Genomic DNA, 16,912 nt, shown 5'->3' with positions numbered 1-16,912 from the left:
ACCAAACCTCTTTAGACTTTCCACCGAGTCGCCCAATCTGGCTAAAGATGTCTGGAACACCAGCAACTGCATATGTTGGCGCAACACCACCATCATCATATCTTCTTGGAGCTCTTCTCCGTGTACGTACTTTTGACGCAAAGTAGTACGATGTGAAGTGAGAAACTTCTTCCATCAAACTTCCAGCAATTATAAAATCTTCAACTTTGGCGAGGTTCTTTGCTTTTCCCTTCAAATATTTCATGGCTCGCTCATACTGATACATCCATCCGTAATGTACAGGTCCACGAAGCAATGCCTCATATGGGAGGTGGACAGCTAGATGCTCCATGACGTCAAAAAATCCGGGAGGAAATATCTTCTCCAGGTTGCACAATAAGATGTGAATGTTCTCTTGAAGCTGTTCCACAACTTCTTCTTTAAGTGTGTGTGTGCTCAGATCCCTGAAAAATGCTCCAATGCCTTTTATATTCCAAAAAAAATTAAACACATTGTTAGTCATATATTATTTTGTAAATTATTGTGATATAATACACTACGTACCTGCAAGTGCTTCATGTACGTTTGTTGGAAGTAGCTCCGCAAATGCAAAGGGCAGTAGTCGTTGCATAAAGACATGACAATCATGAATCTTCATCTCGGAGAACTTTTGACCCTTTTCAACACATCAAGAGAGATTCGAAACATACCTATCGGGGAACTTCACTTCTGATGCCACCCAGTTGAACAACACCGACTTTTTTCTGAAGATAATCTGAATATCGAAACGGAAACTTGTCCATTGCTTTTAATATGTAACTCGCTTCTTGAGCAAATATCCGGCAAGTCCAACCTCGATTTTATGTTGTCTTTAGTCTTCCCTGGGACATTCAATATTGTATTCATGATGTTCTCAAAGAAATTCTTCTCTATATGCATCACATCGAGGTTGTGGCGCAGAAGAAGATCCTTCCAATATGGCAACTCCCAAAATATACTCTTCTTGTGCCAGTTGTGATGAACACCGTAAGAATCTGGCATATTACGAGGGACATGCCAATTACCACCCCAACGAACTGTTTCGTTAGCTCCGTAGTAGTCGATTTGCGCTTCAATTTGTTCTCCAGTTAGATATGGAGGAGGAGTGTCTCTCACAACCCTTTTGTGCCTAAACAAATTCTTGTTTCTTCGGTAAGGATGGCCAATGGGAAGAAATCGACGGTGACAATCAAACCAACTTGTCTTCCTACCATTCTTCAGTTGAAACGCATCTGTCGTTCCATTACAATATGGACAAGCTAATCTCCCATGTGTAGTCCATCCAGACAACATCCCATAGGCAGGGAAATCACTTATGGTCCACAAAAGCATCGCTCGCATCGTAAAATTCGTCTTCGTTGAACAGTCATACGTCCTCACCCCTGTTGACCACAAATCCTTCAACTCTTTTATCAGTGGTTGTAGGAAAACATCCAGGGACCTTTTTGGATGGTTCGGACCGTGAAACCTCTATTTATTAAATGCTTCCAAACATTTTCACGGTTTGCCAGTTTCGAATTGTTGCATTTCTGACAAGGACAGGACATCTTACCACTTTCTTGAGCGAGCGGTACGTGTTGAATCTGCTTGATGCATAAATGTCTCCAGGCCGGCAAGGTATTCTTTCGTCACTCTCCCGTTAGCATCTCTATGCATATACATCCACTTCCGCAACTCGTAAATAGTCCTGGAGCCAGCCATTTTTTTTTTCTTTCACGTTTTTTGTTGTTGGTGTGTTTAAAATGATGTTCAAACATCCATATTTATAGGAAATTTCGAATCTGGTAGTTGTAATTTTCCTATGAATTTACGACGAAAATTAATTAGGTGGCAAAAATAAACGTGTAACACCTACAAAGTTGGTGGATTCAAAATTTCCTCGCTAAATACACGTAAACTATTTTCTCGTAAATTACACGCAAAGTTTACGTCGTATTTACGAGAAAATAGTTTTTCCTCGTAAAATACTCGTCAAATTACATCCACTTTACGAAGAAACACTTTTGTCGTTATGTTACGAGGAAATAACGATGGCTTTAGTTTTACACGTAAGTTCCTCGTAAAATCGACGTAAAAGTACGAGGATTGTTTTTCCTCGTTAAATTTCCTCGTTAAGCATGTGTTTTCTTGTAGTGAGATGGTGAATCTATTCTTGGTGTCTTGTGAAACGAATCATGATATTTTTGTTATTAAACATTTAAACTACCAAGGACTACCTGAGATCAGGGGCAGAGTTAGTGCAGTGGAAGTGGGATCAGCTGACCCCATTTATATTAAAATTTTATTAAAAATTGTTCCCAATAAAAAAAGTTTCTGGCTCCGCCACTGCCTGAAATTATAATGGAAGCTAGAGGGATTGAAATATTTGATTAGATCACAAAATAAACCATTCAATTATTGTTTACAAGATATATTATACAAACATTTGAAGTACTTACTAGTGAAATTTTAACATGTATGCTAATTATATATTCAGTCAGCTCGGTAAAAAACATATTGTTTAGACTTCTTTTAGAAGCTGCTTAATCTAAATTTGAAATGTTTTTCGACTAATGATAATAAAATCGCCTATAACCAGAATTTAGAAATAAACAGTAAACTAAAAACATTTTTGTAAATAATAGTTACTTCTTTTAAACCGGCTTGAGGTTACTTTTCTATGATCTAGTACTAGAAGGCTGCCATTATAGAATAGGTCCATGTAAATTGCACTGATTTTTTGGTATTTTGAAGGATGGGACGAAGCAGTATTGCCTAAAAGCCGGAAAACAACCATTTCATATCTAACATATTGCAATATGTTCAATTCATACCCGACTTATATGGATGTGCTAAAACATACTTGAATTTTCAAAAAATTCAAATAACATACCTAATGTTTATTTTCTTAGCCAAATCATACCTCAGTCGCCACATCAGCTACCACATCATTAAATTTTGCTGACTTGGATACTACGTCAACTAATTTTGCTGACAAAGATACCACATGTACATTAAAAAACAAAATAGTCATTTTATAAAAATATTTTTTTAGAAAATGTAAAATTTTATTATTTAGTGAAATTAAAAAAAATAATTAAAGAATTAAATTTTAATCTTACATAAGAGATAAACTTGTAAATGTTTCGATCATATCACAACACCATCCTTATAAGAGTTATATATATGTTGTAATTATTCAAATTCAATGCTAGTATTGCAGTCGTGTTACTCTCGATTAATTATGGTTGTGTTTATTAAAAAAATTATGATACGTTAAACTAAATTCTTTAAATGTAAATAACATATTCCTGATTAATCAAGAGTAACACACTGCAACAGTAGTACTAAATTTGATACATTACAACATATATAGCTCTTATAAGAACGATATCATGATATGATCGAAATATTTAAGGATATATTTTTTATATAAGATTAAAATTTAATTATTTAATTAATTTTGGTTAGTTTTACTAAATGATAAAAATTTATAAATTTTCAATTTTTCTAAATTTTTTTTTCTATAGATCAGCAAAATTAGCTGATATAGCATATAGACCAGCAAAATTAGATGATGTGTCAGCTGATGTGACGACTGAGGTATGATTTGGCAAAAAAATAAACATTAGGTATGTTATTTATTTTTTTTAAAAAATTCATGTATGTTTTAGCACGACCATATAAGTCAGGTATGAATTGAACATATCGCGATATGTTGAGTATGAAATGACTGTTTTCTCAACCACAATCTCCACATGTATTCTCGTCTAATGTTTTTAAGACTAGCTAGTGTTTCTCTCGGTTTGAGTCAGCCAACCACAGAGCCATTGGAGAGGGAAGAAGATTACAAGAGAAAGATAGTGTATAGACAAAGATCATCGAAAAGAAAAAGCAAGGAAAAAAGATGAAGATTACTTGAGAAATTCCTAGGGTTGAATGACTTGAATCTATATGCATATAACCAAGTGGTCTTGGCATAGTGGTAAAGGGGTTCTAGCTGGAGCTTCCACCCTGGGTTCGATTCCCTTTGGCTACCCATAAACGCTTTTAAGTGTCAATAAAATCTGGATTTCTATGGGCCTCTTGGTGATTAGTCTTTGGGTATAGAAAGCTTTTTGGATCACACCAAGGTTATTAAAAAAAAAATCTATATGAATAACATCTCACAAAAACAATATTCTAATAAAAAATTGGCAAGGTCATATAGTGGGTCGTAAGAAGTAAATGGGTTTAAAGAAGGCCCATAAATTGCTAAAAGAATTTTGAGTTTTAATATTATTCAACACGCATATTTGAAGAGTCCTCATAAGTGGGCTCTCCTGTCTGCTTCCTTCCCTGCAGATTTCGAAATCTTCTCTCACTTTCTCGGCAAAATTCCCGGAAAAGCAGCAGGTATTTAGTGTTGTACCGCTTCTTCTTCATCTTGAAAAGAACTTCATATTCTTTCGATCTAAATGGGTTAATTGTACTTCTTTGGTGAGTGTTTAGTTTCCTAGGTTTTGATGTTCTGTAACAGTAACAATTCTCTTTGCATAGATTTTCTGTCTTTTTTCAGCTGAAACTATATGCTTTAACTCCTGTTCCTAGATTTGTTAAACTATTATGTGAAAATTGGGGAGAAATCGTTTTATATTGATTTAAACTTGTGACCGTTGGGAAAGTGTTGAACTCTGTGTTGTATATCTCACTGCTTTGGTCTTTCTTTGTTTCAAACTCCTAAAAAGTGTATTGCTTTTCTTTTTTGAAAAGGAGTGTGTAACGGTAACAGATGGTAAGGAGACAGGATGTGGATTTCTATCGCTGGTTTTCGAGGAAAGAGCTTCGGAGTTTGTGCAAGAAGTATAGTTTGCCGGCTAATAGATCAACCTCAGAATATATGGCTGAATCATTGGCTTCTTACTTAGAGGTATTTTCTTTTATGGTCATTAGCTTGAATGCAATCTGATATCATTAATATGCATCTTCATGTCTTTTTGGTTTGATAGTTAATGTGGTTACATGCTCTGTTGTTCTTCTGATGATTTTTCTTGTTTGGCACCTTAATCATGTGTTGTTGTATCTTAACAATTGCAGAAAAATTGTTTCAACTCGGTAGGATTTGGGATTCAAGATAGTCCAGGTGCACATTCTAGAGTACCAGCGAGTAGAAAAAGAGGTTTGGCAAATTTTATATCTATTGCTATAAGTTTTCTCTTGTCTTATGTTATTAAAACATTTATGTAGACTGGTTAGAATGTTTCTTGCAGATTCTTTTGGTAACGAATTGAATATAGCCAGAGGCGGTTGTTTTCAAGGTACAGTGGTTAGGGAACCAGGCTTTATCCTTGGGGATAGTACACAAACTCAGGTTCGATTCACCTTTTTAGAAAATGTCCATATGCTTGAAACCGAGGCTCGCTTACAATTGCTTTATGGAATTGAAGTTATATCGCTATGATGTAGGATAGTTCCTGAGAGAGATTTATTGATATGATTGCATAAATGTTTTCTAGTTTCTCTGCTACTCTTCTGCTGGCTAATGTCCTCTTAAACGTTTCTGTGGGAATGCAGGAACGAAATGGTGGTTTGATTGATTCTGAATGTGCTCCTTCATATATGAGGAGACTGAATGAAAAGGGTCCACTGGATCCTCAGCTAGAAAACACAATGAAAGAGGTAGACAGTAATGATAGACCTAGTTTTGAGTTTTCATGTTAGTTTGGAAGAGGATATTAGCCTTTCAGTTGATCTTAATTTCAATCCATCAGACTGGATTAATAGCTTGAGAAATGAGGTCAATGTATATGACAGAAAATCTACACATTCCTCTGATCTTGGCATTGATAATGCTACAAAGTGTAAGAAACAGAAGAGTTTGGAGCAAGACAAGGATGATCTATTAATCAAGCAATGAAAGACAATACTCAAGTACCTCCTGATGATCCTTCCAATGGTGAACGGTCTCTAGCAACCATACCTGATTCTTCAGGACCTGGCCAGATTGCACCATCTTGTGTTGAATCGTATAGCAAAAGCTGCTGTGTTGACATGGACTGTGTTCGGGAGAAGTTGACAAGTGGTTCTGTTATGGTTGCTGCAGAAGAGAATCATCCATCTGGTGGTGATCTCCTTCCGTAAAATCCATCCATGAAGAGTTTTGAGAAGGTGGGAAACTCACGTAGTGATATATGTCCAATGGAGCTGGTTCTGAGTTATCATCATTAGAAGCAGAGGCTTATCTCTCAAACCAGACGCGTTCTCCTCGCAAGACCAGTGGATCCTCAAATATCTCTTCTTCAGAGCTCATTATTGACAGAGAGTCCACTAGCTATTCTGAATCATTCAAGTTCCAGTACAGTGGAGGCAAGAACTGTCCGCCAGTGAATACCGAAGAGCAGGTGTGAAATATCTCCTTTACTATCTATTTGCTACAAGCATATTTGCCTTATCCTTTGCGTTGTTTCTTCTTTCACAGGAAAAGAGTGAAGTCTTAAGTGAGCAGGCAAGGCCCGAGTGACTTGTTTGAATGGTGAAACATCCACTGTGTTGTATAATATTAGTTCAAGTGATAGAGAAGGGCAAATGTAAAGATAGTCAAGGAGTGGCCTTTTTTCCTCTGACCAAGAGGTTTCTACCGCTGTTTTATTTTTCAGGTATGCTTTTGTGCTCTCTATATATATCATATGATTGAAGTTAATTGAATACTTATATGTTGTTGGCTTACACTTAGGACACCGAATATAAGGAGATTTCCTTTGAGAGCACTGGGTTGAATATCACTGAAGGGCTTTGCACTGACCTAGGGAGAAGTTAATTTTAGGTCAGTATGAAATTCTGCATTTGTGCCTCATCGTGTCTCACTCCAGTCAGTCTCCTCTTCTGTGTAGTTCCAAGGTTGTTGTAGATGTTCTCCTCTCTTTATCGAGTGAAAGGTGGATGTGAGGCGCTCCACCAAGAACCTATTTTCTTAGTTCAAAAGACTACAACCGTGGCGCTCGTTGGTAATCGATTGGCTTCTCCTTCTTGCTCCTGACGCCGTTTTACTTGGGTTTTGAGGACATCCCGCTGTGAAGGCATCTCCCGCATTAAGGCAGAGCTCTCTCTTGCCGATTTGAGTCACTTGTTTTCGAGGAGTCATGACTCCTCCTGCGCTCCATTTCCCTTGTTCCCTAGCTCCGACAGTTGGTTTAGTGTGCCCTCTGAGTCTTTGCCGCATCTCATGTGTCGCGTGGCCGGTTCGGGAGCCAATTTGTACCGCCTACGCTTGACCAGTAACCCGAGTTTCCATTGTCAGCAGCATCGATTTGGGTTAGTACTTTTATCTACTGTCGAGAAAGCTTGGGTTTGTTTGGTTGACGTCCTCCTCCAGTAGTGTTCCGGGGTGGGAGCCAGACACCTCCGTTGAAGCTGATTGGAGCCACTTCGATGATTGCTCGACTGAACTCTCCTTCAAGCTTTCTCTTGCTTCTTCAGGATTGCTCCAGTTATAGCAAGAAGCGCTTCGCACAGAGAGTCTCATTCTGTTGTCTCTTGTTCTATTGTGTCATATTAACTTCAAGCTTTCTATTGATAGAAGCTTGGACTTAATAATCTAGGTTCTTAAGGGTTTTTAAAAACTTTTTGCGGCTCCTTAGAATCAAATGGCTGTCTCAGTAGACCGTGGTTTCAGATTCATTTTGTAACCGAACCTTCATTACTAGTAATGACATTTACAATTTAGCAAAAATAAACACTATAGGAAATAGGAAACTTCAATTATCTACAAAAAAAAAAGTAATGTAAATATTTTAGTTGTATTAGTCCAAGAGAGATGTTTTCCCTGAATTTTCATAGTATCTAATAATATTGGCCTGTCTTGGAAAAAAAATCAATATTTTATACTTATTTTGATCTCATTTTGAACATGCCCGTGGAGATAATACTAGTAGATAATAAATCCTAAACCAATGGTTGGATTAAGGAATCATCTCCCAAAAATTCTGGAATAAAAGTTGAACACATAACGAAAAAAGTCCAAAAAAAGAATGGTATTCCTAGGAAACAAAAGGCAAAAGCCTCAATATGATTTGATGGAACTCTATACGTGAGGAGAAACATAGATCCCACCATATGGCTGATATGCCCGAAGAATGTGACACACATCTGGTCTTTAAAAGACGCCCTCACGGCAATTTCCAATAAACCAAACACAAGGTATAAGACAGAGGGGCCTATGACATGGAAAAACAGGACGACATCAAAGCCGCCCCTTGTATAGAAAATCTGAAAAGTTAGCAAAGTGAATGCTGTGATGATCAAAATATGCATCACTATTGAGTAGACTACTCCCGAAGTCATCCTGCAGTTTACATGAAATCAAGACATGTATTAAAATCAAATAGCTTTTAAATAAGAGATAAACAAAAGACACTCACCTGAGGATAAATCTTAGTGAACGTTTCCACATATCTTGTCTCTTTACAAGAAAGTCATCCATCTACAAAACAAATTAGAGGTAAAACATCAAATTAATGACTATCTTAGTTAAACCCTAAAAATCAAAAGAAACCCCAAATTAACCCTAAAACCCAAAAGATAAAAGCTTATCAACTAACTCACCGGCAGGAGTATAGGGACAGCAACAGACAGCAACAAAAGAACTGACGGCAGTGACTTAGAGACGGTAGTGCAAGCCCCTGTTCTGAAGTTTGATGAAAAACTAGGCATCATAACCTACGTATTTATATATAAATAAATATTAAAAAGTGAAAAGAAAACAAATAGGAAAAGGAGTTGTCGACCGACATATGAGGACTTTTAAATTTTGTAATAAATTTTATAATTTTTTATAATTCTTCAAATTATATTTACCACAATGAATCAATGATTAGGGAAAAGTACAGTTTCTCTTTATCAGAATTACGTTTTATAATTAGAGTATTGTAACCATAGTTTTGCAAGTATTTACCCTCTCTTCAAACAGATTTGTTTGGCAGCTCTACCCTCTGATCAATTTTCTCTCGGCATTCCTAAGCTGCTTATACTTTGAATTACTGGATGATAGATTTACCGGAAGCTTGTGCGCCAAGTAACAGAGGTGATGCATAAGAGACTGTTGTTGTGGTTTTCAGAGTTGAGTTCCAGCCACTGAATTGGTAGATGTAGTTTCGTGAGTCGTGACCAGACCGGTGATGGTATCCCACCAGACTCCAATTGAATTAGTCAGTTTGGCTGCCACCGCTGGAATCAAACTCGTTCTTGAACTGCCTAATGCCTTCTATATGGTTCGGACGGCAAGCAACAAGACTTACTATACTTATCATGACAAACAGACTCATTGGACTGGATACGTTTGTACTTTGTAGCTCTTAGTGTCTTTTTTATTTCCACAAACTAGCATTGTTTTTTGTTTCAAAGCTAGAATATGAAACCGGAATGTATGTATATTATAATGTGTTTGACCACAACACTGAAGATTATTGGGGGAAAGTGTATCTGAAATCAGAACTAATGCTAATGCAATTATTCGTAATCCTGCTGTAAATTACAGGGATATTTATTATGAAAAAACCTTTGAGCAAAGACTGGTAGCCTCAATAAGAAGCCAGCAAAGGAAATTGATTCAGTAGCCCTTAAAAGAGTTCAAAACACACTATTTCTCCTTCAAGGTGGATAGATATCAAAGCCAAGTTAACGCAAACAAGAATGTGCTTATTCAGCGGCTTCAAGTGCAGAAGCTCCAGAGATAATTTCGATAAGCTCTGTGGTAATAGAGACTTGACGAGTACTTTTGTAAGTGAGGGTGAGAGGGTCAAGCATTTTTCCTGCGTTTCTGCTTGAGCTGTCCATGGCAGACATCATACCTCCCATCTCACTACATGCATTCTTCAGCACCGCATTGAACATTACCTAAAACAAAGTTTAAGAAAACCTTATATGTTTAAACACCGTTCATGGTTACTTACACAAGAGAACTGGAACTCGGCAAGATTCTCTTGAATTATGAGTAGAAAACCAAAAATGAGTTGAAAAAGTTGATGTTTGGATGGTTCATTTTAGGTATTAATCATGAAGCTAGTAAATATGTAACAGGTTGATAGTGTCAAACACATTTGCAATGTACTTGGAGCTAGTGTGTTGACAAGAATCATTCTTTTAACTTGAAGGGTTAAATTGGAACTTCAATGCCGCCATTGAGGCTTGCCGTCAATGGGATCACCTTGTTCATCATCGCAGCTTCAAGATTCAGTTTTACACTCTAAGCACGATTACCTGAAAGAAGCCAATATAAGATGATAGGTATCATGTATATAGTTTAGATATCGTTAGATACTATTCTCTGTATATTCCCTGGAATATCTCACATGTACGTTGTATATAATATCGTATCAATACAATTATCAGTTCAAGGGAAACAATATTACTTACATGGTATCAGAGGATTCTCCTTCCTGAACCTTTTACGCAAATTCCCAACTCTTTTCTTCTCCTTCTTTCGTCTTCTTCTTCTCTAAATATCTTTTTCTGTACTTCAATGGCCGCCCCTGCTGCTGTTGCTCCTCTTGATCGTGTGTATGGTGTCACAAACATCAAGACACATGTTCCGCTTCTCCTAGATCTCGATGATGGGAATTATGATGCTTGGCGTGAGTTATTCATGACCCATTGCCAAAGCTTTGATGTTGCAGGCCATCTAAATGGCACTCTGCTCCCAAACAACGATGATGATGAAGCTTGGACAAAACGTGATGGCGTTGTTAAGCTTTGGATCTACGGAACCCTCTCCAAAGATCTCTTTCGCAGCACGTTTAAAACTGGTGGGACTGCTCGCGAGATCTGGATTCGTCTTGAAACCTTCTTCCGTGACAACAAAGAAGCTAGGGCCGTTCAACTCGATCACAAGCTCCGTACGCAAGAGATAGGTGATCTCACCATTCATGCCTATTGCCAAGAGCTCAAATCAATTGCTGATCTCATGACCAATGTCGATGCTCCGGTCTCCGAAAGAACATTGGTTACCTATCTGCTCAACGGACTCAACGCGAAGTACGACAACATAATCAACGTCATCATGCATCGTCAACCTTTCCCGACGTTTGATCAAGCGCGTTCCATGCTGCTCTTGGAGGAGGAGCGACTAGGATAAGGCAAAAAGACCTCGCCTTCTTCTTCTTCTGCTAAGGTTCTCAACGTCACCACGAGCCAACCAGAACAGAAATCAAACAACTCAAACTTTCAGCAACGCAACTTTCAAAACAGAGGAAACAGAGGCCGTAACTGCGGTAGAGGTCGCTCCACCAACAATCAACAACGACAGTTCTTCAATCAATGGAGCGCACCGTACTGGCAAACAGGATATCCAATGTGGCCACAACAACAGTTCAATCCATGGATGTAGCTATCCCAGCAGTCGCACCCACAGCAGGGACTACTCGGCCCGCGTCCTCAACAACAGCTCCTAGTACAAGGACCACACAACAACGCCGGTAATCAGCAAATACCCACCACGGATTTCGCCTCAGCCTTCAACACGATGACCCTAGTCGACCCCGCAGACGGCCAGTGGTATATGGATTCAGGCGCAACTGCTCACCTCACAAATGCGGCAGGTAATCTTAAGTCTGATTTTAAAAATAGCATCGGAAAAACAGTCATTGTTGCGAATGGTGGTAAGATTCCAGTTAGTTCCTCCGGTTCATATTCTTTTCAAAATCATTATCGTCCTCTTTCTCTAAAATCTGTTCTTGTTACTCCGTCAATTTTAAAAAATCTCTTTTTTGTTCGTCGTTTTACTAAAGACAATTCTTGTTCTGTTGAATTTGATCCTCTTGGTTTCTCTGTGAAGGATCTTCAAACTCGGAAGATGATTCTCTGCAGTGATAGCCCAGGAGATCTATACCCGCTACTTCCATTCAACAATAAAGCGGCATCTCAACCTTCTGTTTTTCTTACTGCTTCTTCTGATATTTGGCATCGTAGACTGGCTCATCCCAGTGAACAAACTTTGAATTCTTTGCTTTCTTCTTCATTATTATCTTGTAATAAACGCGATGCCTTTCATTTGTGTTCAGCTTGTCAAATTGCAAAACATACAAAGCTTCCCTTCACTATCTCAAAATCGACAGCCAAAGAACCATTTGAAATCATTCACTCAGACTTGTGGACTTCGCCGATACAGAGTTTAAGTGGAATAAAGTACTACGTTCTCTTTCTCGATCAGTACTCCCACTTTCTCTGGGTTTATCCCCTGTGGTATAAGCATGAAACTTTTTCTAAATTTCTCCACTTTTCCAACTATATTAACACTCAGTTTGGAAAGAATATAAAGTCATTGCAGTGTGACGGTGGAGGAGAGTTCGATAACTCTAAGTTTCGTGACTTTTTCGCGCAAAAGGGTATAGCCTTCCGCTTCTCTTGCCCTCATACTTCGCAACAGAACGGAAAATCTGAAAGAATGATACGTACTATCAACAATGCAGGACGTAGCCTTCTCTTCCAAGCTAATCTACCATCCTCTTTCTGGGTAGAAGCTCTCCACACGGCAGTCCACTCTTAATATCCTACCGTAAAAAACAATCGGAAACAAAACTCCTTTTTCGGTACTTTTCCAAAAGGACAGAACTTAGGTTCACCCCCTAGGGTGAACCTTTAAATTTACCCCACCCTTTATGACCAATTAAAGTGACACATAGATTATTAATTAAAAAACATTAAATTAAATAAAAAATAGCTACAAAAAATAAAAACGCCAGTTTCTCTTGTAAATCAAAGGTATAAACTTAGAACCTATATCTTGAGATTATGTTATTGTTTCTTGTAAATATTGATACGTGTTTAACTTTCTAAAAGCTTCAGTTTCTCTTGCAGGTAGTCCTATTAATGAATCAATTGATGTATATTGTCACTCAACCACAAATCCTAAACAATCTAAAAATTTTATTCTTAGCAGCCGAAAATTTTCTTTTTCCATTGGATTAACACGATTTCTATATAGGACGAGACATATGAAATTTAATGTTGTCCTTGCTTGGCAATTACTTTTAGTAAGGATTAAGGTCATAAGGTACAAAAATTAGATTGTTTATGCCAAAGTCTATGTAAATAAAGAATAAAAGTTGCACCAAAATAAATTAATACTCCCTCCGTTTCAATATAGATGATGTTTTAGAAGGATTATTTTGTTTCAATTTACATGAAGTTTTGAGATTTTAAGGTTAACTTTAACTTTATTGGAAACTGTTCAACCAATTAGATTTTACCGTCTTTTTAATAATTGGTTAACTGATTTTAAAAAAGTAATTTTCTTAATCTTTGTGCACTAAGGCAAAACATCAAGTATTATGAAACGGAGGGAGTAATAAAGAATAAAAGAAAATTTACAAAAAAAAAAAAACACAATTCATAAAAAAGAGAGAGAGAGAGAGAGAGAAGTAGCAATCACAATTTATAGGGTTATCTTAAATCTATGGATTTGAAAAACCATGAATGTTAACCCATTCAGCTTATTTGGTTTAGCCGTCTAGGTTATCCTTGCACCAACTTGTTCCAGACTATCCATGGTCCAACTGGAATATTTTTGAAGTAAAATTTTCATCAATGCTTAATTCCTGTACATTCTTCAAAATGTTTGCGAGTTAGAATGAAAAAAAATAAAGAGAGTATTACATTTCATTTCATTCCATATCATTTTATATTATTCTACAAAGATAAGCGACATTTATTTGAAAAATCATTCCACATCCAAAAAAGTTTGGAATAAGTGGAATGCTGGTTCCATTCCATAAAATTCCAGAAATAATTGTTCATGTTGTTCCGTATATTCATTTTCCAAGTTACCAGTTACAGTCCCAGTATCTTCTAGACCATGTCTGAGATATGTTGTTCCTGAAAAAACATATTTCTAGTTGTTTCTTTGCTGTTTAGGGTGGTCGACTGTCGCACATATGGAAGCCACTGGCGTCAAGCCAGGGATCAGTCCAGACATTTGTGACAGCTTCACATTTTCGTTGTAATTATTGCAGAATTTTTATTTATATATTCTTAGAACTAAAACAGCAGATTTGCTGCTTTCTCTTAGAGACCTTATTGTACTTATGATGATGAGTCTCAGTTGAGTCTCAGGCTAAGCACATAACTTTCTTACTGAAGTTGTGTGAGGCAATTTGTCGAACACTTGGTGACTTAAACCGAGATGTTATGTTTCTGCAAGGTCTTGGTTCTCTTCCGAAATGGCCTGTTTCCGCTCATTCTGAACACGTCTTCTTCAATCTCGTCTCGAGAAAGAGCGACCCTGAGACTGTGACTCTCCTTCTTTACATTCGCAATTCTCCTCGGCTCCATCGCTCCGACTTGTTTCTGATTCTTCACATTCGAAGCTCCTCCGCCGGGAACACACCGTTTCCCTTCCTTCCTCGGCCGCAGATTCCAAGTCCTCTTTTCCTCTCTCCGCGGCGGGTATCATCGGGTTTCAGGTGATCGTGCTCGGATGACGGCGCGAATTTATTAATTTTTTGTAATTTAATAATTGAATTTTTAAATAAAAGAATAACGAACAGTCTTAATTAAAACATAAGGTCTGAAGAGAGAGAGAGAGGATATAATTTAAAACATTTATTTTAACGAACAGTAGTTACAGTATTCATGACTCGACTAATCTAAATTATATCTAAAATCATAGATTTAACTGTGATAAAAATATATAATTTTATAAGAATAAATATTTATTTTATAAATATAAATCATAGGACAAATATATAATTTTATAAGAATAAATATTTATTTTACTATGATTCTTGTAGAAGATATTGCAGAGACTTGGTGTAAAATCTCTAGTGAGATTCACATCTGTTTCCAAGCAATGGAAATCGACTATCAAATCAACATCCTTTGCGTCAAGACATCTAATCCGAGCGCAGACACGAGATCCAGATATCCTTCTTGGCGGAGAGCCTCTCCATGTACCAAAACCCTATTCTTATCTAAGGACTTTGGAGTTAGGATCTTCAGAATTTAAACAGAGCAATATTATTCCCAAACATGATCAGAGACCTTGTTTCATTACCGGAAGCTGTAATGGTCTTGTTTGCGTCTACCATGTTCCGAACTTCATCTATCTCGTCAATCCCGCCACTAGATGGTGTCGACCTCTTCCCAAGGCTAAGTTTTCAAAAAATTAACCGCATTAGACGAAGTCTAGATAGTAAGCTTTCACTATCTTTTGCTTGATGAATTTTCTCATACATATTTTATTGCTTAATTAATTGTTTTACTCTCCCGTGCATATAGGTAATAACAGATGTGATTTTCTAGGGTTCGGTAAAGACACTATGACAGGCAAACACAAGATGGTTTGGTTATATAACTCTTTAGAATTAGACCTAGATGGTCAAACTACATGCGAGGTTTTTGATTTTGCCACTAATACTTGGGGACATGTGACTGGCTCTACACATCGAATTCTTCTTAAAGCTCCGGTATATTTAGATGGATCAATTTATTGGTTGACTCACAAATATAATGGAGAAACAAAAATAGTTTATTTCGATTTTCACACAGAGGTTTTTCAAGTGATGGCGGCAACTCCAGTTGTTCATGCATCTTCTTATTGCATTGTCATATTCAGTCTGAATAATCATCTTTCCTTGTCTGAGAAGAAAATCAACAGTCAAGAGATATGGTCATTGAATTCGCACACGATATGGGAGAAAACTTACAATATAAATCTAAGCCTGTTTGGTGGCTTAGATTTTCCAGTCATACCGGTAACACTTATAAGCAAAACAGAGTTACTACTTTTTTTCCCGTATGCCAACTATCCTTGTTTAACAGTGCAAAGAATAGGTTCTTCGTATTCTTCATATTACAGTTCTGTTTCTGGTTTTTATATAGCTGTTCCTTTCATTCCAAGCTTGATCTCTATTTAGTTGAAGATTTTAAAGTTATTTTTCATTTTTTTCCAACTTTTTTCGGTGCAATACATATTATTAGATATTGAATTAATATTCCAAATTAGTTATCATATTCTAATTGATACTCACTAACTTCCTTGCTATAGTGTCTTTTTATATATCATCTATAAGAGATTTAAGAGTATATAATCGTTAGCGAAATTCCTCCATGTCTTCTACGATATGTACGTGTACGTAGGAATGTAGGATGATAAGGAAACCCATATCTATGACATGATAAATATAAAGCTTAACCTGGAGTAGCCTGATTTTTCTTTCCAGTATCTGTGAGTAAACTAGAGATCACGTCGGGTGTTATTAGTTATGATAATCTAATGTCTATCGTCTGTGCAACAAACGATGTCTCAGAGTGATGTATCAACGGGACGATCAAAGTTCATCAGGTTGGTGAACTATTTGTAATAATATAAGTAGAATGATTCAATATGTTTATGCATAGACGACCAGTTATAAAATCACTACTATATATAAAACGCTGGTGAGCAAGATTTTTTATCTTCTTCCACTAACTGCGATGACAAAGGCAACATATCAGTTTTTGTTATATGCAGTTTAATCTATCAAATTTAGTAATTAATATAATTATGTGCAGTTTGAATCTTGCATACGGAGAAGAAAAAAAACCAACAGGAGATATTGTCGTTAAGCTGATGCAATACATGGTGGGAGACTTGTATAAATTTAAGCATTGCTTGTTGCCGGTCATGGTTTTTGGTTTACAAGAAAACAACGTTACTACTTCATTACCCCTTTTACCAATGATCAGAGGTTGTCTAATACAAGCTACTAAACATAGGTTCTTATTTTGTAAGAGTGTAGGTAGAGTTGTTCAAATATATGTATAATCTAAACTAACAAAATAAAATAAAAAATCCTCAACACAAGTTCTATCATTAAAGTTACAAATTCGATACACTACACTACAAGAAAACAGCGATATTCTGACGGACATTCCGACGGAAAATGAAATCCTCGGAATATACCGA

The 16,912-nt window shown here is 36.9% G+C and overlaps 1 protein-coding gene, 1 long non-coding RNA gene and 1 pseudogene across 3 annotated transcripts; 2 read left to right on the top strand and 1 right to left on the bottom strand.

The window, feature by feature from the left end:
* Positions 1-4,311: 4,311 nt before the first annotated feature.
* Positions 4,312-16,912, top strand: part of LOC106296689 — a 36,945-nt pseudogene continuing 24,344 nt past the window's right edge.
* On the bottom strand, positions 6,708-8,665 carry LOC106296690. The gene is made up of 3 exons (XR_001261277.1): positions 8,578-8,665; positions 8,394-8,455; positions 6,708-8,317 (listed from the first exon to the last, which is right to left on the bottom strand). It is a non-coding gene; the product is annotated as an uncharacterized LOC106296690 (long non-coding RNA).
* On the top strand, positions 14,754-16,739 carry LOC106296688 (F-box protein At5g10340-like). 2 transcript variants are annotated; one of them, XR_001261276.1, is made up of 2 exons: positions 14,754-15,157; positions 16,519-16,739. XR_001261276.1 is itself a non-coding variant. In XM_013732885.1 (2 exons), the coding sequence occupies exons 1-2, from the start codon at positions 14,995-14,997 to the stop codon at positions 15,879-15,881; spliced, it is 801 nt and encodes a 266-aa protein (XP_013588339.1). In that variant the 5' UTR covers positions 14,754-14,994; the 3' UTR covers positions 15,882-15,919. The 2 variants fall into 2 exon arrangements, 1 of the variants encoding a protein (XP_013588339.1); XM_013732885.1 differs by lacking the exon at positions 16,519-16,739 and adding an exon at positions 15,244-15,919.

The sequence above is a fragment of the Brassica oleracea genome, chromosome C6 (genome assembly GCF_000695525.1).
Source record: "Brassica oleracea var. oleracea cultivar TO1000 chromosome C6, BOL, whole genome shotgun sequence".
Taxonomy (NCBI): Eukaryota; Viridiplantae; Streptophyta; class Magnoliopsida; order Brassicales; family Brassicaceae; genus Brassica; species Brassica oleracea.
The sequence above is the reverse complement of the archived record's forward strand: the minus strand, read 5'-3'. Positions and strand labels throughout refer to the sequence as shown.